The sequence below is a fragment of the Lepus europaeus genome, chromosome 14, assembly GCF_033115175.1.
Source record: "Lepus europaeus isolate LE1 chromosome 14, mLepTim1.pri, whole genome shotgun sequence".
Classification (NCBI taxonomy): Eukaryota; Metazoa; Chordata; class Mammalia; order Lagomorpha; family Leporidae; genus Lepus; species Lepus europaeus.
The window spans coordinates 1,085,206-1,110,892 of NC_084840.1; the positions used below are offsets into that span (position 1 = coordinate 1,085,206).

Below are 25,687 nucleotides of genomic sequence, written 5' to 3' on the forward strand. Positions count from 1 at the left end.
TTGACCTCCCTGAATGTATGTTCTTCATCTCCAGTGTTCTTTCGGCTTCTTCCACCTCTCCCTGTCTCGATTCTTGGCCCTCTCGTGGGCCATGGCTTGGGTCCCTCCCTTTGTGCGAGGTGACTGTTAGCCCTGAGCTCCTGTTCTGGACTGGTTCTGCAGGTAACCCGCTGCGCCCTGGGTTGTGAGGGGCCCTGCCGGGCGGGCTTACGTTGGCCTGCGCGAGCACCCTTTACTTCTTTAGGTTAATGTCGTACTCCGCGCCTGGGCCAGGTGTGGGATGCAGGTGTGATCCCTGGTTCAGCTGCGGCCCCGGCCTGGGGTCTCCTGGAGGCCTGGCCACCAGTCTGACACGGGACTTTGAGTCCAGCTCCTCACCACACCCACACCGTGGCTTCGTCTTGCGGCCCGTGCCACTGTGTCCCAGGGCCCTGAGACGGCGGCCTCCTGAGTGCTGCCCTCCCTCCAGGGACTTCTCACGGGTGCTTGAGCTCGGGTCTGCTCTGCCTCCTGGGTCCGTCCTTGACCAAGTCAAACGCAAGGCTGTTGGCTCCTCCTCCTTCCGCTGACCTCTCTGACACCTTCCCCCAACCGCTCTGGGCTTTCAGGTCCTTTGCTGCTCCCCCACACCTACTGAGTGGACCTGGACTGGGGCTTGCCCTTGGCCTTCACACTGCCCGGCTGGGTGGTCCCTGGGATGGGAGCCCTTGGGCGTCTGGGGAAGTGCAGGTGGCCACTCAGGTCTCCTCACCCATCTCTCCTGGGCAGGTTTCGGAGTGTCACAGACCAAGGCCATCATGACGCTGGTCTCGGGGATCCCCATGGGCCCACCCCGGCTGCCCCTGCTGCGAGCCCCCAAAGAGTTCACGGAGAAGGCCGCGGCCAAGCTCAGGAGCCTGGACTTGCTCCCCGAAGCCAGCTCTCAGGAGGGAAGCTGGGAAGCCTGTGGCTAGTGTCTGACCGTGGGGTTGAGACTCCGCCCACCATGCGGGGTTCATTCTTCTCTCAGGGACTTTTCACATGAACTTGAACTGACCCCGTCCTAGCACATGGAATCCCGTCAATCAGTGCGTGGCGTGGGACCTACCACGAGCCTAAGTGTTCTCTTTCGTGAAGGGGCAGAACTCTTGGAGGAGTGCGGGCTCAGTCATTGCTTGTGCAGTTTCTGTAGAGAAATTTCTGTGGGTGAAACAGCTCCCAGCGGAAAATCATGATTGATTGATCTACCTGCCTTAGGGAGTGCCCGTTGTCTTGATGTCTGGATCTTAATCCTGTTTTAACATTGCCTAATTTTAAACCACTGTCATGTACACTTAACTTTAATAAACACTTGCTTGGAAGCTGGTGCTGTGGAATACCAGGTAAAAGCTGCCCCCTGTGACTCCGGCATCCCACATGGGCATTTAAGTCCTGGCTGCTCCACTTCCGATCCAGCTCCCTGCTTACGCACCTGGGAAAGCAGCAGAGCATGGCCCAGGTCCTTGGGCCCCTGCACCCACATGGGAGACCAGGATGAAGATCCTGGCTCCTGGCTTCAGATCAGCCCAGCTCCGGCCATCGCAGGCCTTTAGGGAATGAACCAGCAGGTGGAAGACCTCTCTCTCTCTCTCTCTCTCTCTTTCTGTAACTCTGCCTTTCAAATAAAAGTCCTTAAAAATCGTTTGAGTCTAGTCCTGAGCGGTTGCATTTGGACAGCATGTCACCTCTAATGCCACGTTAAGCGCGCCTGGACCCCACGTGACTAACAAGCCACTCCCCTGGCTGCTCGGTGACCACTGGCCACGTGTCAGTTTCCCCCAGAAGACTGGGAGCTCATCACTTGCTTCGGCTTCCATAACCAGAGGGCCCTGTAAGGGGTGCCACAATGTACGGCTGACAGAGCCTAGAGAGGGGTCCCTAGGGCAGGGGGCATTGCCCTCGGGGGACGTGCTGGGCTGTGTTTCTTTTTTTTTTTTTTTAATTTTTGACAGGCAGAGTGGACAGTGAGAGAGAGAGACAGAGAGAAAGGTCTTCCTTTTTGCTGTTGGTTTACCCTCCAATGGCTGCCGCGGTGGCGTGCTGCGGCCGGCGCACCGCGCTGATCCGATGGCAGGAGCCAGGTGCTTCTCCTGGTCTCCCATGGGGTGCAGGGCCCAAGGACTTGGGCCATCCTCCACTGCACTCCCTGGCCACAGCAGAGAGCTGGCCTGGAAAAGGGGCAACCGGGACAGGATCGGTGCCCCGACCGGTGTGCCGGCGCCGCAAGGCAGAGGATTAGCCTAGTGAGCTGCGGCGCCGGCTGGGCTGTGTTTCCACAAGAGCAACTGACCCCTGAGACCTGAGCTCTCCCTCTGGTGCACACCAGCACCATGCCCGCGAGCCTCCACACCAGGAGCCTGTGAGCCTCCACACCAGGAGCCCGTGAGCCTCCACACCAGGAGCCCGCGAGCCTCCACACCAGCACCATGCCTGCGAGCCTCCACACCAGGAGCCGGCGAGCCTCCACACCAGGAGCCCGCGAGCCTCCACACCAGGAGCCGGCGAGCCTCCACACCAGGAGCTGGCGAGCCTCCACACCAGGAGCCGGTGAGCCTCCACACCAGCACCATGCCCGTGAGCCTCCACACCAGGAGCCGGCGAGCCTCCACACCAGGAGCCGGCGAGCCTCCACACCAGGAGCTGGCGAGCCTCCACACCAGGAACCGGCAAGCCTCCACACCAGGAGCCGGTGAGCCTCCACACCAGGAGCTGGCGAGCCTCCTTTCTTTACGTGAGTGTTGTACACAGCAGAAGTCAGCCCTCGGGCGACAGCCGACATCATCAGAGGAAAAGTGAAAGTGTTCAGGCAGGGTGGAGACAGAGCCAGCACCTGCCCACTCACCAACCAGGACAAGTTCTAGGTTTAGAGAAAAACCAGCTAGAGGGGCCCGGGGCCTTCACGGTAACCAATGCATAGCCGCTGCCTTTGTTCCTTGGGGTAACGCGGTAGGGACGAGCCCGCAGCCTGGTCTTTCCATCAGCCCCTCCGATTCTACTGTTTGAAGCTTCTGCTTTGTATTTAAATAAAATTTCACTTCTGCTCTCACCGTCGTGTCCCGTCTCGTAAATCGTCATCGACACCAGGACACGAACTCGTCTCACCAGCTCTCCCGCAACACTTCGCGCGGGTTGGCTGGGACTCCCCAACACGACTGCAGACTCGGCACACCTGTCCCCCATGGTGACCTGAGCCTCACTTCCCATCATGCACAGGACTCCACGCCACCTGTGGTCTGCAGCCCTACAAGACGCCATGACACTTTTTTTAAAAGATTTATTTTATTTGAAAGGCAAAGTTACAGAGAGAAAGAGGGAAAGAGAGAGAGATCCTCCAGCTGCTGACTGACTGCCCAAATGGCCACAATGGCTGAAGCTGGGCCAGGCCAAAGCCAGGAGCCAGGAGCTTCCTCCAGCGTGAAGCTCTTGGGCCATCTTCCACTAATTTTGCCAAGCATTAGCAGGGAGCAGGATCAGAAGTGGAGCAGCAGGGCAGGCACTGCGGCACAGTGGGTAAAGCTGCCGCCTGTGGTGCCAGCATCCTATATGGGCGTGGGTTCAAGTCCTGGCTCCCCACTTCCAATCTGCCTCCCTGCTGAAGTGTCTGGGAAAGCAGCAGAGGGTGGCCCAAGTGCTGGGGTCCTGCACCCACATGGGAGACCTGGGTGAGGCTCCTGGCTCCTGGCTTCTGGCTTCCAATTGGCTCAACTCCAGCTGTTGTGGCCATTTGGGGCGTGAACCAGAGAATGGAAGACCTTCTTCTCCCACCCCCACCCCCACCACCCTGTGGGCAACTCTGCCTTTCAAGCCTTCAGAGCAACATTCTGTGTGCATTGTTTTGTTTAACCTTGAGCCTGGGACATGGAAGTTAAGATCCCCTATCCACAAGAGGAAGAGATTGGCACACAGAGTTAAATTATCCAGAGTTACACAGCTAGGAAGATCAGGATGGAACACAGCACTCTCTACTGTTAAACCACTGTCTCTCCTAAAAGCAACAGCAATAAAAAAGCAAAGTTAAGGAAGCCACAGTAAGCAGTTGTGGAAATCACTCTGGACACGAGGTCTAAATAAATGCCTTCGGATCCTAGTTATTCCGTTTCTTGGCGTGGTGACTTTGGGCACAGCATTGGACTACTTTGAGTGACAATATACTGGTTTACAAAGTGGGAATAATCACACACACAAAAAAAAGGAAATCTTAAAAAACAGAAAAACAGAAGTGTGGGCCGGCGCCGTGGCTTAACAGGCTAATCCTCTGCCTTGCGGCGCCAACACACCGGGTTCTAGTCCCGGTTGGGGCGCCGGATTCTATCCCAGTTGCCCCTCTTCCAGGCCAGCTCTCTGCTATGGCCCGGGAAGGCAGTGGAGGATGGCCCAAGTCCTTGGGCCCTGCACCGCATGGGAGACCAGGAGAGGCGCCTGGCTCCTGGCTTTAGATCAGCACAGCTCCGGCCGTTGCGGCCATTTGGGGAGTGAACAGATAGAAAACCTCTCTCTCTCTCTCTCTGCCTCTCCTCTCTGTGTGTAACTCTGCCTTTCAAATAAATCAATAAATCTTAAAAAAAAAAAAAAAAAAGCAAGCTCAGAGGACAAAAAGTAAGGTTTTACTCACACGTGTAACCGTAACTGAAACCGAAGCCTATAAAGTGTCTCGAAGGCAGGTGCACTGGATCAGCAGGTCCTAGGGCCCTGCCCTTCCTTTATGACCGCACAGCAGAGGAAGCTGTGCAACCGACCCTGTGAAATTCTCCAGTAACCCCAGCGTGACGGTGGGATCACTTCAGGGGGTCTCTTCAGGGAGGGAACCAGCTGCTTGTGGCCCCGAAGGAAGGGAGCCCCCTTAGGAAACGTGGTATCGCCGTCCCATCTGGGAAGGCCACAAGCACCCGAACCAACCCGGAACCTGGACACATGCTGAACACGCACCCCTCGCTCCCCAGCTCTGGACTGTGAGAGTCACTGCCTTTACTGCCGCCGGCAGTCCGGGAGCTGAGCGTTAGCCGCCTGGCCCCTGGCTCAGTGCGGCGCCATTGTCCTTTCTCCCACCACCCCATGGCAGTGGCCAGGGTTCTGTGCATGGAGCAAGCAAAGCCAGCTTGGCGGTTCTAGGGCAAGTCCTCCAGCCAGTTCTGCGGGTTGTGCTGTAGGAATGAATCCTTCTTCCTTTCTTTTCACAATCTGATTAACAAAAGCTAACTGCCAACTTTGTGACTAATTAGAATGATTGTTTTTAAGATTTATTTATTTATTTGAAAGGGTTACGGAGAGAGGGAGTAGCAGAGAGAGCTCTTCCATCTGCTGGTTCACCCCCTCCATGGCTGAAATGGCCAGGGCTTGGCCAGGCCGATGTCAGGAGCTTCTTCTGGGTCTCCCACACGGGCGGCAGGGATCCAAACACTCGGGCCGTCTTCTGCTGCATTAACAGGGAGCGGGGTCAGACGTGGGGCGGCAGGAACGTGAGTTGGCACCGTAGGGGCCACCGGCATTGCAGGTGGCATTCAGGGTTTGCAGGAAAGCAGGGTTTGTTGAAAGGCAAAGGGACAGACACACAAGGTATGGGAGACATCCAGGCTGGACTGTCCTGTTTATGGGGTCGGGAGGTACTCAGTGCACAGGGTGACCTCCAGGCGTTTGGGGCATGAGGGAGAGGGGGCTCAGCTGCCTCAGGAGGAGTGGCTGTGCGGGTCTCAGAGGGCGGTGGGACTGGGGCAGGGCACATGGCGTGGGGGTGGGCAGTCCTTAGCTCCCTGCCCCTCACTGACTCCCTGCCTAGCCCCAACTCCCGCCTGTGCTGAGCGACCGTCCGACTCACAGAGGCGCTCTGTGCCGGGTGCGCCATCTCAACAGCGTGGAGCAGCAAGAGCTCCGGTCTGTCCCTGCGGGCACCTGCGCTGCCGGCAGCACAGATGCACAGGGAAGACTGCCCGGCCGAGCCATGCAGGGAAGCGGGAGGACGCCCCCAGTCTCTGTCTCCCAGCCCTGCACTGTAGCTCCAGCCCGTCCATGCCAACCCAGCACGCCCATCTTCCTAGGGCGCACCTGGTCTCCCACACTACACAGGAGACGCTGTGAGGTCAGGTGCCTGTGGGGATAGGGAAGGGGGAAGTCTCTTCAAGGCCGGTGTCTCCCCCAAAGCTATCTTTAGCAAGACAGAAGTGCCGATCTCAGCCTTCTGTTTCTAGAAGTTACTATGCCACCCTTCAGATGGCACTGTTGGACAGGATTGCAATTCCAGCCTCCAGAGGGCTTCCTCCCTGACCTTTGATGGCCCGTCCCCAGCTGCGCTCCGCCACTTTCCCGAGTCTGCCACAGGTGGGTCAGGCTTTGCTCACTGCCTCGCCCTGCGTGGGACAGCACCGAGGTGGCCTGGCCTCGCCGGCCTCACCTGTGGGACCTGGCCACCCTTCCCTTGCCCTCTGTGGGACCCAGTCCCAGGCAGCTTCTCTCCTATGGGGTGACCTGCACGACGCATTCTCATTCTCCCACTAAGCACAGCCTGCTCTCGGTTTGCGCCTTCCGCCTCTGCTTTTGAAGCAGGCAGGCATACAGGTTGGAGTTGGTCTGATTTGTGAACTGGAAGACCACGCCCCTGTGTGACCTCATGCTCCTACCTGATGCCTTGGCCACGCCCCTGTGTGACCTCATGCTCCTACCTGATGCCTTGGCCACGCCCCTGTGGACCTCATGCTCCTACCTGATGCCTTGGCCACGCCCCTGTGGACCTCATGCTCCTACCTGATGCCTTGGCCACGCCCCTGTGGACCTCATGCTCCTACCTGATGCCTTGGCCACGCCCCTGTGTGACCTCATGCTCCTACCTGATGCCTTGGCCACGCCCCTGTGTGACCTCATGCTCCTACCTGATGCCTTGGCCACGCCCCTGTGTGACCTCATGCTCCTACCTGATGCCTTGGCCACACCCCTGTGGACCTCATGCTCCTACCTGATGCCTTGGCCACGCCCCTGTGTGACCTCATGCTCCTACCTGATGCCTTGGCCACGCCCCTGTGTGACCTCATGCTCCTACCTGATGCCTTGGCCACGCCCCTGTGGACCTCATGCTCCTACCTGATGCCTTGGCCACGCCCCTGTGTGACCTCATGCTCCTACCTGATGCCTTGGCCACGCCCGTGTGACCTCATGCTCCTACCTGATGCCTTGGCCACGCCCCTGTGGACCTCATGCTCCTACCTGATGCCTTGGCCACGCCCTTGTGTGGCCTCATTCCCCTACCTGGCCGGACCGGGGTGCCCACCAGCCAATCAGGTTAATTGACCACTCCCCTTTGGAGTGGGTTAAAAGCCTGGGCACAGTGTGCCCAGCCCTGCTCTTTTTCCCTGGCCTCTTGCTAGGAAGGGGCTTGCTGTAGCCCCACGCCTCGAGGGCGCATGGCCTTTGGGCCATGTGTTCTAGGCTTCCCGGCCTAGATGCTCTTCCACGTGGCTGGTTCCTGGTGCTCGCTCTCACTCTCCTATGCATCTTTCTTATTGAATAAAAGCTTAAAATGTACCATGCTGCCTTGTTTATCTGTGCCGGTATTTAGAATTCTTCTCTAAATATTAGGCAAGAACCCTCTTGGGCTTATTAATATCGGGGATTTAGTAATAAGCCCGTGGTGAAATCGTAAGGCACCCCAAATTCCGGTAGTACATGTGGCACCCGGCTAGCATTTCTATGGAACTTTAAGGGGCCACATTTTAGTGTGAATTTTAGGGGGCCTTGTCCGATATCACTTTGAGTTAGCTCAGGAGGCTGGGGGTGGAGACCAGGACTTAGAATAAAAACGGGGACACAGTTCTGTAAGGCCATAAGAACTGATGCACCGGGCCGGCGCTGCGGCACCACAGCGGGTGAAGCCGCCGCCTGCAGTGCCGCCATCCCATATGGGTGCCGTTCCAGTCCCGGCTGCTCCAGTTCCCATCCAGCTCTCTGCTATGGCCAGGGAGTGCAGTAGAGGATGGCCCAAGTGCTTGGGCCCCTGCACCTGCGTGGGAGACCCGGATGGAGCTCCTGGCTCCTGGCTTCGGATCGGCGCAGCTCAGGCCGTTGCGGCCACCTGGGGAGTGAACCATCAGGTGGAAGACCTCCCTCTTCTCTCGCTAACTCTGCCTTTCAAATAAATCTCTTTTTTGACAGAGTTAGACAGTGAAAGAGAGAGACAGAGACTAGAACCCGGGGTGCCGGCGCCGCAGGCGGAGGATTAGCCTAGTGGGCCACGGCGCATGCCATCAAATAAATCTTAAAAAAAAAAAAAAAAACCCACACAACAAAAAACTGATTCGCACGTGGGTATACGGAGCAAGGCGGGCGGGACCCCGAGGCCGCAGCAGGCTGGGCGGGGCGGCGGCGACGGGGAGCGGAGCGCGGTTCTCGGCCGGCTCGCTCCGGCGGAAGCAGGTTTCCCACAGAAATGCAAATTTCCTTCACAAATGGGCAGCCGAGCAGCCCAGGCCCCGTCTGCGGTTTCTCAGACCCTGACAAAGAGCTGCACCTTGGGCCGCCCCTCTGGGAGCCCGCGCCACCGGAAGGCCTCCGCCGCCGGGGCGGGGCGTCACCGGAAGAGGCGGGGCCGCGGTCTCCTGGGCGACGGCGCAGCGGCGGGGCCCGGCGGGGGGCGGGGTCGCGCTACAGCGCGCAGTCTACGCATGCGCCCGGTGGTCCCGCCCCTCGTGCCGCCGTCGGCCATTTCGCTGCTGTTTCCTCAGTGCAGCCTGGGCGTGAGGGCGGGCGTCCGGCCACCGTGCGGAGCGGCGAGCGGTCCCGGTGAGGGAGCGGGTCCCGGGCGGGCGCGGGCGGGCGTCCGGCCTCCGTGCGGGGCGGCGAGCGGTCCCGGTGAGGGAGCGGGCGTGTGAGGGGCGGGCGCCCGGGCTTCGTGCGGGGCGGGGGGCGGGCGGGTGAGGGGCGGGCGCCCGGGCATCCAGGCCTCCGTGCGGGGCGGCGAGCGGGCCCTTGTGAGGGAGCGGGCGTGTGAGGGGCGGGCGCCGGGGCATCCAGGCCTCTGTGCGGAGCGGCGAGCGGTCCCGGTGAGGGAGCGGGTCCCGGGCGGGCGCGGGCGGGCGTCCGGCCTCCGTGCGGGGCGGGAAGCGGGCCCCGCGAGGGAGCGGGCGTGTGAGGGGCGGGCGTCCGGCATCTGTGCGGGGCGGGTGAGGGCGGGCGTCCGGCCTCCGTGCGGGGCGGGAAGCGGGCCCCGTGAGGGAACGGGCGTGTGAGGGGCGGCGAGCGGGCGTGTGAGGGGCGGGCGCCCGGGCATCCAGGCCTCCGTGCGGGGCGGCGAGCGGGCGGGTGGATGAGGGGCCCTGCCTCGGCCCCGGGCCTGCCGCCCCCTCCTGTCCCAGGACTGCCCTCGCCCGCTCCCACGCGGGAGGGGTCTCTGGCCTGCTCCACTCGGTCCCGTCCCTGGCCTCTGTCCTTACCTCTCAGGGGAAGTGTGGGCGACAGAGCGGCTGCCCTGCAGGTGGGGGGCGTCTGGGGACCAGTGAGGAGGATTTAGGAGTCCGTGGCCACACAGGCGGATCTGCAGCAGCACTGCCAGTCAGGAGTCTGTTAACGTCTCTCTGGGGGATGGGGGGTCGGGGGCTTCCAACCTGAGTAATTGGCCAGGCGCCCAGCAGGTGCGGGAGAGGGAGTGCCCCGTTCTGCCTGGGCTGCGATGTGTTACGGTGCAGAGGGCTGGGAGCCTGCAGCGGACCAGCCAGGTTGGGAAGCTTCAGTAGAAAGGTCCCAAGTGTTTTTTATGTAGATGCGGTATGATTGTTTCAGAGTTAAATGGCTGTGGAGGAAGAGAGGAATTTGATATTGCAATTCTTCAAAGTTCATGTTACCCCGAGAAGTTGTTTTTTAAATCAATTATTCAGGGGTGGAGTTTCCAGAGCTTCCCATGGCTTTTCTGTTAATGGGCTGTTCCTTCAGGTGACCCAGCAGGGTTAGACTTGGCCACCGAGTAAGCCTAGCAGGTTTATACTAGGGAACAGGCGCGTGATACTGGACTTGAGTACTGACCGAGGGCTCTGGACGTGAACAGAAGACGAGATTGAATGCTGGTAACAGATCTCCTCCCAGGAAACAGCGCGTTTTCTCTGGTTTGAGCTGTGGTCTCCAGCATCTTGCTTGTTGCCTAGACTCCTTGTAAACTCATAGGTTCCAGATGGTTCATAGGCTCCAGCAGGGAAGTGCGAAGCATGTGCTGCACTTAAGGGAGATGTCTCTCAGACCGGAAGGAATAAGAGGGCCTGAAGCAGTTACTGGGTACAAACGTTACCTTCACAGGCACCAAGAAAGGAGTGCTTACTGTGTCTGTTAGCACTCAGAATGAGAATAAATCATGGGGCTTACGCACGATGTATGCACCCTTTCTTAATCTGGAAGTTGGATTTGAATTCAGATTCCCATCATGAGTGGCTTGGAACAGTTCTGTAAAGTGCAGTAATAGGATCTATCCTGTTGGGAAAAGTAAATGAGTTACTACACATGAGGTACCAATTGTAGGACATTATATAAAATATTTGTTAAGTTAAACATTCCTAGTCCCCAAAGGCTAGGTACTATTTCTTTCCAGTTTTGATTTTTTTATAGATTTAATTATTATCATGCCTTGACACTAGATTTTGACAGTGCTTTGTATTTTCTTTCTTTCTTTCTTTTCTTTTTTTTTTTTTTTTTTTAATTTTTTAGAGAGAGAGTTAGGCAGAGAGGGAGAGAAAGGTCTTCCTTCTGTTGGTTCACTCCCCAAATGGCTGCAATGGCCGGAGCTACGCCAATCCGAAGCCAGGAGCCAGGTGCTTCCTCCTGGTCTCCCATGCGGGTACGGGGGCCCAAGCACTTGGGCCATCCTCCACAGTCCTCTTGGGCCACAGTAGAGAGCTGGACTGGAAGAGGAGCAGCCGGGACTAGAACCCAGCGCCCATATGGGATGCCGGCGCCGCAGGTGGAGGATTAACCAAGGGAGCCACAGCGCTGGCCCTCCAGTTTTGATTTTTATATATATTTGTATATAGTTCAAAATATACAATGTTGTATCCTTATGCCAGAAGCTTTCCACTTACGTCATTAAAATTTCTTCCTGGGCAATTTTTAAAAATTTATTTATGGCCGGCGCCGCGGCTCACTAGGCTAATCCTCCGCCTTGTGGCGCCGGCACACCGGGTTCTAGTCCTGGTCGGGGCACCGGATTCTGTCCCGGTTGCCCCTTTTCCAGGCCAGCTCTCTGCTGTGGCCAGGGAGTGCAGTGGAGGATGGCCCAAGTGCTTGGGCCCTGCACCCCATGGGAGACCAGGATAAGCACCTGGCTCCTGCCTTCGGATCAGTGTGGTGCGCTGGCCACAGCGCGCCAGCCGCGGTGGCCATTGGACGGTGAACCAATGGCAAAGGAAGACCTTTCTCTCTGTCTCTCTCTCTCTCTCACTGTCCACTCTGCCTGTCAAAAAAAAAAAAAAAGAGAGATTTATTTATTTGAGAGAGTTAGAGGAATCTTCCAACCGCAGGCTCACTCCGGACGGTTGAAATGGTGATGGCTGCAATGGCCATTGCTTGGCCAGGCCAAAGGCAGGAATTTTTTTTTTAAAGATTTTATTTATTTATTTGAGAGGTAAAGTTAACAGACAGTGAGAGGGATAGACAGAGAAAGGTCTTCCTTCCGCTGATTTACTCCCCAAATGGCCGCAATGGCTGGAGCTGCATCAATTCGAAGCCAGGATCCAGGAGTTTCCTCCAGGTCTCCCATGTGGATGTAGGGCCCCAAGGACTTGGGCCGTCTTCTTCTGCTTTCCCAGGCCATAGCTGAGAGCTGAATCAGAAGAGGAGCAGCCAGGACTAGAACTGGTGTCCATATGGAATGCCAGCCCTGCAGGCGGAGAATTAACCCACTGCGCCACGGTGCCTGCCCCTGAGGGCAGGAGCTTCATCCAGGTCACCCACGTAGCTGCAGGGGCCCAAGCATTTGGACCATCTCTGCTTTTCCTAACCCATTAGCAGGGATCTGGAAATGGAGCATCTGTGACACAAACTGGTGCCCATATGGGATGCTGGCGTCACAGGCGGCGGCTTTACTGCTACGCCGCAGCACCGTTGTAAATCAGGATATTTATGCTCAAATCTTTTATCTTGGAATCCAAAGCACTTGACAGTTGATAGTCATTTGAAATTTGCATTATTTTCATGTTTTCTCACTGAACTTCAGGGAGAAAATGTGTTCTAGTTTTCAGTGGAAAACTGTTTAAGGATTCCAGAAATAATGAAATTAAAATGGACTAAGTTAGCTGCATTAACTAAAACCATCATTTGCCATCAGGTAATTTATCTTCTGCAGTCTGAAACTGATGAGATTTTTAGGTTCAGAATCTGCTCAAATATAGAAGTACAGCCAAACAGCTTCAGTAAAAGAATCTTGAAAAGTACAGAGACGACACCGATCTTTCATATCATAAAAGGAAACCTCTTCCGATTTATAGTCTAGGGAAATGCTGACCCTCCTGTGTGCTGCTACCGGCAGAAGCTGGGTTCTCCTGGGACCCAGGGCAACACATCCATTCGTGGCACGTTGCCCAGATACTGTCCTGGACTGAGGCCTGATTCTGCTGGTTCCTTCTTCCTAGACAATTTCAATTGCATGATAGACTATACTGTACTTAATTTGGATTCTCAGCAGTTTACAATTTTTGCAAATACTATGCTGTTTAACCAACTTTAGTGGGGTTTTTAGTTGTTTTTTGTTTTTTTAGGTTTGAAGAACACACCTGAATCATGGGGGACGTTAAAGATTTTCTGTATGCCTGGTGTGGCAAAAGGAAGATGACTCCATCCTATGAAATTAGAGCCGTGGGGAACAAAAACCGGCAGAAATTCATGTGTGAGGTACTGAAGAATATTGTCTACTTGTGAAGCTCAATTTGGGATTAAGAGCATTTTGTGTTAAGAAATGTGTGTTGCACATTGAAGAAGAGCAGTTCTTGTTTTTGTTTTTAAAGATTTATTTATGTATTTGAAAGGTATGGTTACAGAGAGGCAGCAAGAGAAGTCTTCCATCCAATGGTTCACTCCCCAAATGGCCGCAGTGGCCATAGCTGGGCCACATCGAAGAAAGGAGCCAGGAGCTTCATCCAGGTCTCCCACATGGGTGCAGGAGCCCAAGCACTTGGGCCACTTTCCGCTGCTTTCCCAGTCTCATTAGCAGGGAGCTTTAGTGGAGCCAGAGCCTGTTTGGGATGCAGGTGCGGCAGGTGGCGGCTTTACCCACTACACCATGGCACCAGCCCCCAGAGTAGTTCTTTATTGTTATTTGATGGCTATTCTGTTCATCAACAATCTGATGAGTAAATTATTCTAATTGGAACCTGGAGCTTCCTCAGTACCAGTAGGATGAGTGCAGAAGCTGGATCAGTTTGCAGTTCTACTTCTTTCAAAAGTAGAGCAACCCTTGATTGCTAAGTAAACACAGATGGAGGGCTGCTGTTGGATGTTACAAAGTCGGGTTTTATTCTGGAACCTTTTATTATGTGCAAAGAGAATATCAGCTGTATAAGTTGATTTGGATTATCTTATCATTGGACAGTACCAGTACAGTTCAGTCTTTTTCATAAGTTTATTCCATGGAATCTCTTAGGTGTGCTAGTTCTGCTATAGTCATACAACATGTTTCTAGAAGTTAGCTGTTTGTTATTTCTTAATAACTGAATTGTGTATTTTTAAATCCTGGAGCTACCCAGGCAGATCTCTTAATACATCTTTTTTTTGGCTTCAAGGTTCGAGTGGAAGGATACAATTACACTGGCATGGGCAATTCCACCAATAAGAAGGATGCGCAGAGCAATGCTGCCAGAGACTTTGTTAACTATCTGGTGCGAATAAATGAAGTCAAGAGCGAAGAAGTCCCAGCTATGGGGGTAAGGACTTGTGGCCAGGCATTTTATTTTTGTGTGTTTTTTTGGGGAGTGAAAAATAGTTTCCCTCTACCGTTCTAAGTTCTTTGGCTGTGTTATGAGTTAAATTAACATGACAGATTAACAGAGGAAAAGGATTACAAATTTATTACAAGCAAAGGGTCATTGCATGAAGAAAAGGAATGTTTAAAACCAACAGGTTTAGAAGCTTGCACATAAGTTTCTTAATGCTTGGTGTACATGAAATACAAGCTGCACGTGGAGTTAGGAATTTTCACCTTTCTGTAGACTGTAGGTTTCTCGGGATGTGATACCACCATAAGCTGAGGAGGATCTGTATTCTCTGAGGCTTCGGAAGAACAGGTGATAGGATGGCTGGGTGGGGTGTCAGCCTTTAATTCCTGTCTTATGGATACTGGTTTTTTTTTGTTTGTTTGTTTGTTTGTTTTTTTTTTTTTTCGACAAGGCAGAGTGGACAGTGAGAGAGAGACAGAGAGAAAGGTCTTCCTTTTGCCGTTGGTTCACCCTCCAATGACCGCCACAGTTGGCGCGCTGCGGCCGGCGCACCGCGCTGATCCGATGGCAGGAGCCAGGTGCTTCTCCTGGTCTCCCATGGGGTGCAGGGCCCAAGGACTTGGGCCATCCTCCACTGCACTCCCTGGCCACAGCAGAGAGCTGGCCTGGAAGAGGGGCAACCGGGACAGGATCGGTGCCCCGACCGGGACTAGAACCCGGTGTGCCGGCGCCACAAGGCGGAGGATTAGCCTAGTGAGCTGCGGCGCCGGCTAGATACTGTTAATCTTCCCAGGTTGATATGTTTCTTTCATTCATTCATGCAGCAATTTTTTCATTGTCTAGTAATACTCTAAACTTTCAAACACAACATTTTTAATGAAAAAAATTAGTAACATTTTAATTTTTTTAAAAAGAGAGTGCTCCAGTCCACCTTCTTACTCCCCAAATGCACACAGCGCCCTGGCCAAAGCTGAGAGCAGGTACTCTATCCAGATATCCCGTGTAAGTGGCAGGGTCTGCATTAGCAGGAAGCTGGAGTCAAAACGGAGCTGGATCCGGAACTCTCATGTGGCACGTCAGTGTCTCTTATCTGGTAGGCCAAACTCCCACTCCAGTGTAACACTAAGTAGAATGTAAAATTCAGCAACTTTTTTTCAAAGATTTATTTGTTTGAAAGAGTGACAGATGTCTTTTATTGTCTAGTTCACTCCCCAGATGCCCACGGCTGCCTAGGCCAGGCCAGGCAGAACTCCCATCTGGGTCTCCCGTGTGGGTGGCAGGCACCTGAAGTACCTGAGCCAGCGTCCTCTAGCTCCTGGGTGCATCAGCAGGAAGGTGAAGTGGAAGGGTAGATTAGCCAGAACTCCAATATGGGATGCAAACCTCCCATAGGGGACTTAACCAAATCCATTGTGCCACAACACCACCACCAAATCAGCAACATTACATACATGTGCTTTCATTAACAGTTCTCATAGAGCAGAAAGAAAGCTGTATTTTGTGCAATGGAGTATCATTTAAAAAAAAAAAAGATTTATTTATTTATCTGAAAGAGTTGAAGAGAGAGAGAGATCTTCCATCCACTGGTTCACTTTCCAAAAGTCTGCAATGGCCAGTATTGGGCCCAGCTGAAGCCAGGAGCCAGCAACTTCATCCAGGTCTCCTGTGTAGGTGCAGGGGCCCAAGGACTTGGGCCATCTTCCACTGTTTTACTGAATGCGTTGGCAGGAAGCTGGATCAGGAGTGGAGCAGCTGGGACTTGAGCTGGCACCCATATTGAATCCCGTATGGAATGTTGCAGGTGGTAGCTCAACCCCCTATGCCACAGTGCAGGCCCCTCATCTTTTATGCCATAATTAATCATGTAGGTGTGCAGCAGATACCCCTCTTGTGTTTTTTGGTATTTTGTTTTTAAGATTGTTTATTTGAAATGCAGAGTTACAACGAAAGGTCTTCCATCTGCTGGTTCACTCTCCAAATGGCTGCAACGACTGGAGATGGGCTGATCCCAAGCCAAGAGCAAAGAGCTTCTTCCAGGTCTCCCACATGGATGCAGGCGCCGAAGAACCTCTAGGCCGTCTTCCACTGCTTTCCCAGGCCATAACAGGGAGCTGAATTGGAAGTGGTGCAGCTGGGACTCAAACTGGCCCCCATATGGGATACCGGCACTGCAGACAGTGGCTTTACCTGCTACAGCCACAGTGCCAGCCCCTATAATTTTTTTTTTTTAAATATTTATTTATTTACTTGAAAGAGTTACACAGAGAGGAGAGGCAGAGAGAGAGAGAGAGGTAGGTGGTCTTCCATCCACTGGTTCATTCCCCATTTGGCCGCAACAGCTAGAGCTGTGCCAATCCTAAGCCCGGAGCCTCCTACTGGTCTGCCATGCAGGCGCAGGGACGCAAGGACTTGGGCCATCTTCCACTGCTTTCCCAGGCCACAGCAGAGAGCTGGATTGGAAGTGGAGCAGCCAGGACTTGAACCGGTGCCCACATGGGATGCCAGCACTGTAGGCGGTGGCCTTTACCTGCCACACCACCATGCCGGCCCTCCCTATAATTTTTTAAATTAATATTTTAACCTATTCGAACCTTTCCTATTAAAGCCCGGGCTGTGTGTGTACTTTCTCTCTCTTCCTTTGCTCCAGCTACACTGTCCTTGTTCTCACCTTTCTGCCTCATCACTTCTGTACTCAGCGCTACTTCTCCTGGAGCACACTTGAGGCAGGGACAGTAGTTAAGGTTGTAAATTCATGCAGCCCTCACACTGTGGTGTTTCTTAGGCCCTTCACAGCTTCATTTCTCTCCAGAGCATTGACATTTAATGGAGTGCTTCTCGACTAGAGACTGTCTCCCAGGGATGCTTGACAGTAGAGACACTGTAGGAGTGGAGTGGGCGTGGTGGTGCGGCGGGTCAGAGTGCTCCTTGGGACAGCTGCATTCCATATCAGTGCCGTTCAGCTCTGCTCGTGTGCTTGGTCTGCAGCAGGTGATGGCTCCAGTGACTGGGTTCCGGGCAGAGTTCCTGGCTCCTGGCTTCAGCCCTGGCTGTTGGTGTTATGTGGGGAGTAAATCAACAGATAGATAATCTCTCTTTCTGTCACTGTGCCTTTGAAGTAAATAAATAAATAAATCTTTATTAAACAAAACTAGAGGGAGCCACTGTCTTCTAGCAGGTGGAGGCCAGGGATGCTGCTAATTAATTGTATAGCGAACTTGACAGTATCCTACAACAAAGAATTACCTGCCTAAAGCGTCCGTTGTACCAAGTTGAGAAACTTCTGACCTAATTTATTTTATTTTTGTTGCCTAGATCCTCATGTTAACATGTCAGTTCATGAAGCAGGGATTTTGTCTGTTTTTAGCTTGTTGCTGTGTCTTAGCATCTAGAATAGTTCCTGCTGTAGTAAGCACTGAAATGTTTTGTTTGAATGAATGAATAATAAGAGTATGTATTTGAACAAGAAAGTTCACAAATCATTTCTACTTTGAGCTACCATCCAAGGAAAACCTTTTTTTAAAATTTATTTTAAAGATTTATTTGTTTGTTTGAAAGAGTCACACAGAGAAGGAGAGGCAAAAAGAGAGAGGTTTTCCATATGTTGGTTCACTCCCCAGTTGGCCACAATGGCTGGAGCTACACCAATCCGAAGCCAGGAGCCAGGTGCTTCCTCCTGGTCTCCCATGCGGGTGCAGGGGCCCAAGCACTTGGACCATCCTCCACTGCCCTCCTGGGCCACAGCAGAGAGCTGGACTGGAAGAGGAACAACCAGGACTAGAATCCGGCGCCTGGTTTCTGTTTTTTAAAGGCTTGATTTTTTTTTTTTTTTTTGAGCATTTTTATCAAGCAAAATTGAGCAGAAGCTACAGAGATTTCCCATATACCCTGCCCCACTGAAGCATAGCTCCCCACCAGTGTCGTCATCACCAGAGTGCTGTATCTGTTAGAATTGATGAACCCATACAAACATCCTATCATGAGAAATCTGTAGTGGAATTTACTGTTGGTGTTTTCTGAGTTTGGACAGATGTGTAAGACTTCCATTACATATTATACAGAGTGTTTTTACTGCCCTAAGAAATCTTTGTGTTCCATCTAATCATCCCTTGTTTTACAAATGTTAAAATATTGGATGTGAGAAGCAGAGAGAGGGAGAGAAAGCATGCCCATCTGCTGGTGCACTCTCTAAAAGCATGCAGCAGTTGGGACCTGGGCCCTGCAGAATCCAGGAGTCAGGGACTGCGCCACGTGGGTGACAGGGAGCCACCTACCTAAGCCATCACCTGTTGCCTCCCAGTTTGTACATTAGCAGAAAGCTGCAGTTGAGCGGAGCCAAAACTCGAACCCAGGCACTTTGATAATAGAGTGTGGGTAGACATCCCAAGTGGCATCTTAACTGCTAGACCAAACACTGACCTTCTCAATCATTCTTTAACCTCTTTTTTTTTTTTTTTTAAGTATTACAAATGGTGCAAAACTGAATAATTGTGCATGTGTGTTTTTGCTAGTGTGTTTGTGAGAGAGAGTGTGTGAAATGGCAATGCTAAGTCAAGATATGTGCATATGTGATGTTTGCAGGCTGCTGTCATTTTCCTCTCTGGGGAAGATGGTGATTTCTGCATTTCCATTAGCAGTGGTTTTTAACAGGGATGATTATGGCGCCCTGTGGACATTTGGGAATGTCTGGAGAGGGTTTTGACTGTCAGGACTTAGAGGAAGAGGTGTGCTGGTGACCTCTAGAGGGGAGTGGCCATGTATACTTACAAACACCCTATAGTGTTCAGGACAGCCCCCCATCTCAAAGAATGATCTGACCAGAATGTCAGTGGTTTCAGGGTTGGTCAGCCTTGGTTTGTAATCTTAATACTAATGTGTGTGTTTGTCAATCTGACATATTCAGTGTACTTTGAATTTACATTTTCTAATGAGTAAAGTTGAACATTTTTGGTATTCAACTGCTATCTGCACATTTTTCTGTGAACTACCTATTTATATATCTACTCATTTTCCATTGAATTCTTGGTCTTCTATTTTAAGCTATTTCTGTGTTATTGGTGTTAACTCTTTATCTGTGATACATTGAAAATATTTTTTCTTCTTACCTTTTATATATTCTACTTTCACTTACGGTATTTTCTGCTTTAACCCAGCCAACATCCCACTTTCTTAACACCTCTCATCTCAGTATGCTCTGCTTTAGCACTGGATCATTAGTTTTCTGTCTTTAGCTTTTCCTTCATTACTTGACATTTTAGGCCCATACACGGAAGTGTCCATATGTACATTCTACTCTGAGTGTGAGCATTCAGTCACATATTGGTAATTGACATCTTTTTGCAATGACTAAATCAATACTTGACTAAATAATTAGTGGTTTGGTATTACTTGATAGGAGCTATATATATTAATCTACATCTTGAGTAAGCCCTTCAGTCTCAATAGATCAGATAGAAACAAGCAGGATTTTTGTTTTTTTCCCTTGAAAAATAGACCAAGACAGGTCTTTTCATCTGATGGCTCACTCCCCAGGAGAGACCTTCTCTGTTTTCCTTTTCGGGGGAGAGAGACGAGGGTTATAGGGGAGGGGAGAGAGGCAGACATAGACAGCTGCCATCTGGTTCACACCTGAATGCCCTTGGTTTGGCTAGAAGTTAGTAGCTCAGTCCAGGTCTTCCACATAGTTAGCAGGCACCCAATTGAGCCAGGACTGCTGCCTCCCAGTGTTTGCTTTACAGAAATCCAGAGCCCACAGCTGGATGTTGAACCGCCATTCTTGTGGAACTTGGGCCTCTTAATCACCAGGCCAGCGCCTGTCCCAGCCTTTTGACTTTTGGCTGGAGTTTTGTTTCATTCAAATCCTCTGAAATAGCTTAACTTTGTCACCAGTTTTGGGCAGGAGGTTAGTCACTTTACTCTCTCTGAGTATTGACTGTCCAGTAGGAATCCTAGTGTGATGCTGCAAGTTTTCAAAGTGTTCAGCCGTGCATATCTGCATCACAGTGCTTAGACTGATAGAGTCACTAGTTTTGACAGTCTTTGTCTTTAAAAATGTTTTCCTAAGAGATAAATGATAGTTTATTAATTTTGCATGCATTTCTGTAGTAGTTAATAAGTAGAACATTTCAGCCGGCACTGCGGCTCACTAGGCTAATCCTCCACCTGCGGCGCCGGCATCCCGGGTTCTAGTCCCAGTTGGGGCGCCAGTTCTGTCCTGGTTGCTCCTCTTCCAGTCCAGCTCTCTGCTGTGGCCCAGGAAGGCAGTGGAGGATGGCCCAAGTGCTTGGGCCCTGCATCCGCACAGGAGACCAGGAGGAAGCACCTAGCTCCTGGCTTTGGATCAGTGCAGCGCGCCAGCCATAGCAACCATTTGAGGGGTGAACCAACGGAAAAAGGAAGACCTTTCTTTCTGTCTCTCTCTCTCACTGTCTAACTCTGCCTGTCAAAAAAAAAAAAAAAAAAAAAAAAAAAAGGGCCGGCGCACCAGGTTCTAGTCCCAGTCGGGGCGCTGGATTCTGTCCCGGTTGCCCCTCTTCCATGCCAGCTCTCTGCTATGGCCCCGGGAGTGCAGTGGAGGATGGCCCAAGTGCTTGGGCCCTGCACCCTCATGGGAGACCAGGAGAAGCACCTGGCTCCTGCCTTTGGATCAGCGCGGTGCACCGGCCGTGGCGGCCATTGGAGGGTGAACCAACGGCAAAAAGGAAGACCTTTCTCTCTCTCTCTCTCTCTCTCTCTCTCTCTCTCTCACTGTCCACTCTGCCTGTCAAAAAATAAATAAATAAAAAGAAAAAAAAAAGTAGAACATTTCTTTACATTTTTGCCTGTCCTTTGAATTGTTTATTGTCAGTATACTTGTTTTGCTGTCATTTACAGTTAAAAGGCCATCATTTTCATAGTGTAATACATATTTATTGCCGAAATTTTGGCAACCAAAAAGATTATAAAGGAAATTCAAAGAAATAGAATGTTGCCAGTTGCTAAAATCCATGTATTATTACTTTGGTATTTTTTTTTAAGGATTTATTTTATTTATTTGAAAGAGTTACAGAGAGGTAGAGACTGAGAGAGGGTCTTTTATCCGCTGGTTCACTCCCCAGATGGTTGCAACGGCCGGAGCTACGCCGATCCAAAGCCAGGAGCTTCTTCAGGATCTCCCATGTGGGTACAGGGGCCCAAGGACTTGGGCCATCTCTGCCTTCCCAGGCCACAGCATAGAGCTGGATCAGAAGAGAAGCAGCCAGGAGTAGAACTGGTGCCCTTATGGGATGCCGCTGCCTCAGGCCAGGGCTTTAACCAGCTGTGTCACAGGGCCAGCCCCATTGCTTTGATATTTTAAGTACTGTTTTACAACCCACTTTTTTCTTTTTAGATTTATTTATTTGTTTGAAAGGCAAACACACATCTATCCACTGACTCCCCCCACCACCACCACCTCATTGTCTGCAATGACCAGAGCTGGGCCATCCGAATTGGGAGCCAGGAGCTTCTTTCAGGTCTCCCATGTGGGTGGCAAGGGCCCGAAAACTTGGGCCATCTTCTATTGCTTTCCCAGACAACATTAGCAGGGAATGGGATTGAAGTATGGCAGCCAGGACTCTAATTGGCACCCATATGGGATGTTGGCATCTCAGGCAGCAGCCTTACCCCCTGCACCACAATGTCGGTTTCTATGACCCACTTTTAAAATTTTATATATGCTCTATTGTGTTATGAAATATCTTTCCTTAAGCAGTGTCAAGGTTATACACACACATCTATTATTTTAATTAAGTATGAAATGCTAAAAGTTCTCTCCACACCTGGAGAACAGGAAGTTGTCCCACTCAGTTATTTAGGGAGAAATTTATTTTGGACTAGTGGAGGGTTAGAGTGTGAGGCAGAGGAACTATGGCTAGGGTGGGGAGGGGGTGGTGGAGGAAGAAGGACATGTCACATGCTGATTTTGGCACCAGTGCACAGATTGTTTCCTAGGCTTTGATGTCAGGGCTGTCCCCAGAGTCGGCACTACTTTACCTTCACACCCCAGCCTTGGAGGGGCACTGTCCTTCCAGTTGTCTGTTATCTGTATAAGATAAAGAATATACAGAAAAACTGAAAGTAACTGCAAGAATCAAGCTGTGACAGGCAAATCCAGTTCACCTTAGGAGTAGCAACATCGTTATCAAAATAAAATTTTAAAGAAGAAAGCAGGGTGGCTGGCACTGTGGCATAATGGGTTATTGCCCTGGCCTGAAGCACTGGCATCCCATATGGGTGCTGGTTCGAGACCCGGCTGCTCCACTTCCAGTCCAGCTCTCTGCTATGGCCTGGGATAGCAGTAGTAGATGGCCCAAGTCCTTGGGCCCCTGAACTCGCGTGCGAGACCCGGAGGAAGCTCCTGGCTTCTGGCTTCGGATCAGCACAGCTCCGGCCATTGCAGCCAATTGAGGAGTGAACCATTGGAAGGAAGACCTCTCTCTCTGCCTTTCCTCTCTCTGTGTAACTCTGACTTTCAAATAAATAAATCTTCTTTAAAAAAGAAGAAGAAAGCAGAAAAGAACAGTGGACCGGTCCACCTAGCACTAGAAATGCTGTTAAAGGGGACAACATTGTGGTATGGTGGGTTAAGCTGTCCCCTACAACACCTGCATCTCTTGAGCACCATTTTGAGTCGGCTGCTACACTTCCAGTCCAGCTCCCTGCTAATGAGCCTGAAAAAGCATCAGAAGGTAGCCCAAGTGCTTGGGCCCCTGCCACTACCACATGGGAGACCCAAATGGAATTCCAGTAGTAGTAGTCATTTGGGAGTGTGCCAGTGAATGAATGATCAATCTCCCCCATTGTAACTGTTTCAAATAAATAAATTTTTTAAAAAGGAGAAAAGTGAACACTAGATCTTTAGTTTTTATCTAAAAAACCATGTGGTTGTGGATGGGTTTGAGGCTTCAGAATTTTTAATAATTTAGAGAAATAATACAGTACATATATCTTATACAACACCTAATCTTTTTAAAAAGATTTATTTGGAAGGCAATGTTACAGAGAGAGAGCTTCCATCCACTGGCTTGCTCTCCAAGTGGCCACATTAGCTGAGACTGGCCCAGGCCAAAGCCAGAAGCCTGGAACTCCATCCAGGTCTCCCACATGGGTAGTAGGGATCGTTATCTTTTTTTTCTTTTTTTTTTTTTCTTTGACAGGCAAAGTTCTTGTTATCTTTGACTGCCTTCCCAGGCACATGAGTGGGGAGCTAGATCAGAAATGGTGCAGCTGGGACTCAAACCAGCTCTTATCCAGCATCACACGTGGTGGCTTAACCTCCAGTATGACAATGTTGGTCCTTGTACAACACCTTTAACACGTCAGAAGCAGTACCCTAGAGTGAAAAATTGTTAATATATTAATACTTCATAAGTACTCAGTGATCATTTTAATGGTTTTTATAGCATTTGATAAAATTAAATACTACTAAAAGTACTTAAGAAATGGTGTAATTTTATCGTACTAAACAATGTCATCTAAAATTAATAGTGAGCACCATACTATGAATGAACCTTTGAACAATGGTAATAGTTGATAGTAGGTAAAATAGGTAAATGTGATAGCAGTTTATGTTTGTTGAGTCTAATAATGAGCAAAGCTGAGCCTTTTTTGTATTTTTGTTTTATGTTTTAACAAAATTTTTTTAAAAATATCTTTTAAAGAGTTACTTATTTATTTGAAAATCAGAGTTAACGCAGAGAGAGGAGAAGCAGAGAGAAAGAGGGGTCTTCCATCCAATGGTTCACTCCCCAGATGGCCACAACAGCCGGAGCTGTGCCAATCCAAAGCCAGGAGCCAAGAGCTTCTTCCAGGTCTCCCACACAGGTGCGGGGCCCAAGGACTTGGGCCATCTTCTACTGCTTTCCAGGCCACAGCAGAGAGCTGGGTTGGGAGTAAAGCAGCCGGGTCTCCAACTGGTGCCCATGTGGGATGCTGGCGCTTCAGGCCAGGGCTAACCCTCTGCGCCACAGCACCAGCCCCTAAAAAAATAAATATATTTTATAAATTGTTCCCAATGGATTAGAGGAGAAAACTCAAACATGGTTGGCTCTTCATTATGTAGAAACTAAAAAGAAATGAGTGGGATATGTTGAATTAGAAGGAAAATTAGGTGTGAACATTACAGAGGAATTTGTGGGGTGTATTATCCACAGTACAGCAGATTTTTACTGAAGAGTAGTGTCTGGAACTGCAGACAGTCTTTACGTTTTTACCATACCTGCAGGCTGAAGATTACTACAACGTTGTTGTTTTAAGATTTATTTATTATTTATTTGAAAGGCAGAGTTAGAGAGTGCCTCTATCCACTGGTCCACTCCCCAGATAGCCACAATGGCTGGAACTGGGCTGATCAGGAGCCAGGAGCTTCCTTTGGGTCTCCCACGCAGGTGCAGGCGCCCAAGCACTTGGGATATCTTCCACTGCCTTTCCAGGCCATAGCAGAGAGCTGGATCGGAAGTGAAGCAACCAGGTCTTGAACCAGCACTCGTGTGGGATGCTGGCAGCACAGGCAGTGGTCTTACCTGCCACACCACAGCACCAGCCCCTCTGCTATGGTTTTATACATGCTGGCTGAAGACAGGACGCCTGAGTCTGAGATGTTGCTACTGCAGCATAGCATGCAGCGATAATTTCATGTTTACATACGTTCCTGTGTCCCCACATGATTCTGGGATGACATGGAGTGGGCCTAAGTGGTTACAGAGAACACAGTGTGTAACATAGAGTTAGGTGGCTCCTGCAAAACTCTATCCCTTTGAAATTATCCTGGGTGGGAAACAAATGCCTTCTGCCTTAGATTAGGACACTTCATCTCTTTCTTTTTTTATTTTTTTAAATTTATGGATTTCACTTGAAAGAGAGAGAGTGAGAGAGAGACACAGAGAAAGAGATCTTCCATCTATTGTTCTATCCAGCCTTTGCAGCCGTTTGGGGAGTGAACCAATGGATGGGTGACCGACCCCTCGCTCCCTCCCTCCCTCTCTCTCTGCCTCTGCCTCTCTGTAACTTTTCCTTTCAAATAAAGAAAGAAATCTTAAAAAAAAAAAAGTTGAGCTCCCAAGACTTACACTGGGGCCCATATGTGATGTTGTCACTGCAGGTGTGGCTTTACCTGCTGTGCTGACCCCAGTACATTTCATCTTTCAAGGCTGCTTTATTGATTGCTCCGATGACCTCAGGAAGATGTTTAGGTAGAATAGTGTGCAAAGAAAATACAAAAACCATGGGTTGCTGTAAGAAGAATCGTAACTAATACTGTTAGAATAGGAAAGAGATAATAATAATATTGGGCAGGCATGTGGTACAGTATTAAGTTGCTGCTTAGGGTACCTGCTGCCTGGGTTGGGTCCTTGCTTACTCCCATCCCAACTTTTTTTCTGTTTTTTTCTCTCTTTTTTTTTTTTTTTTTTTTTTTGTTGTTAGTTTAAACATTTATTTGAAAGAATTAGAAAAAGAAAGGGAAACAGAAAGCTTCCATCTGTGGGTTCATCCCCAAAATGGTCACAATAACCAAGACTGGGCCAGGCTGAAGCCAGGAGTCTGGAACTCCAACCAGGTTTCACTTGTGGGTGCAGGGAACCAATCCCTTGGGCCGTCTTGCACTGTTCACTCAGGCACATTAACAGGGAGCTGGATCAGAAGTGGGGCAGCTGGGGCTCATGTGATACCAGGTCACAGATGGCAGCTTATCCTTTGTGCCACTCTGCCAGCCCAGCTTGCTCCCTTCTCAATCAACTTCCTGCTCTGCTTATCTTGGGAGACAG

At 50.8% G+C, this 25,687-nt stretch overlaps 2 protein-coding genes across 2 annotated transcripts in view; both read left to right on the forward strand.

Moving 5' to 3' along the window:
• The window catches only part of NPL (N-acetylneuraminate pyruvate lyase), a 32,929-nt gene extending 31,267 nt beyond the window's left edge, over positions 1 to 1,662 (forward strand). The window contains 1 exon segment of the mRNA XM_062211464.1: positions 769 to 1,662. Within this exon segment, the coding sequence (XP_062067448.1) occupies positions 769 to 953 (185 nt within the window). The 3' untranslated portion in view covers positions 954 to 1,662.
• Positions 1,663 to 8,683: 7,021 nt separating this feature from the next.
• Positions 8,684 to 25,687, forward strand: part of DHX9 (DExH-box helicase 9) — a 54,033-nt gene continuing 37,029 nt past the window's right edge. Inside the window, exons 1-3 of the mRNA XM_062211465.1 lie at positions 8,684 to 8,781; positions 12,735 to 12,867; positions 13,755 to 13,895. Coding sequence (XP_062067449.1) covers positions 12,757 to 12,867; positions 13,755 to 13,895 — 252 coding nt within the window. The 5' untranslated portion in view covers positions 8,684 to 8,781; positions 12,735 to 12,756. The remainder of the gene's footprint in view (positions 8,782 to 12,734; positions 12,868 to 13,754; positions 13,896 to 25,687) is intronic.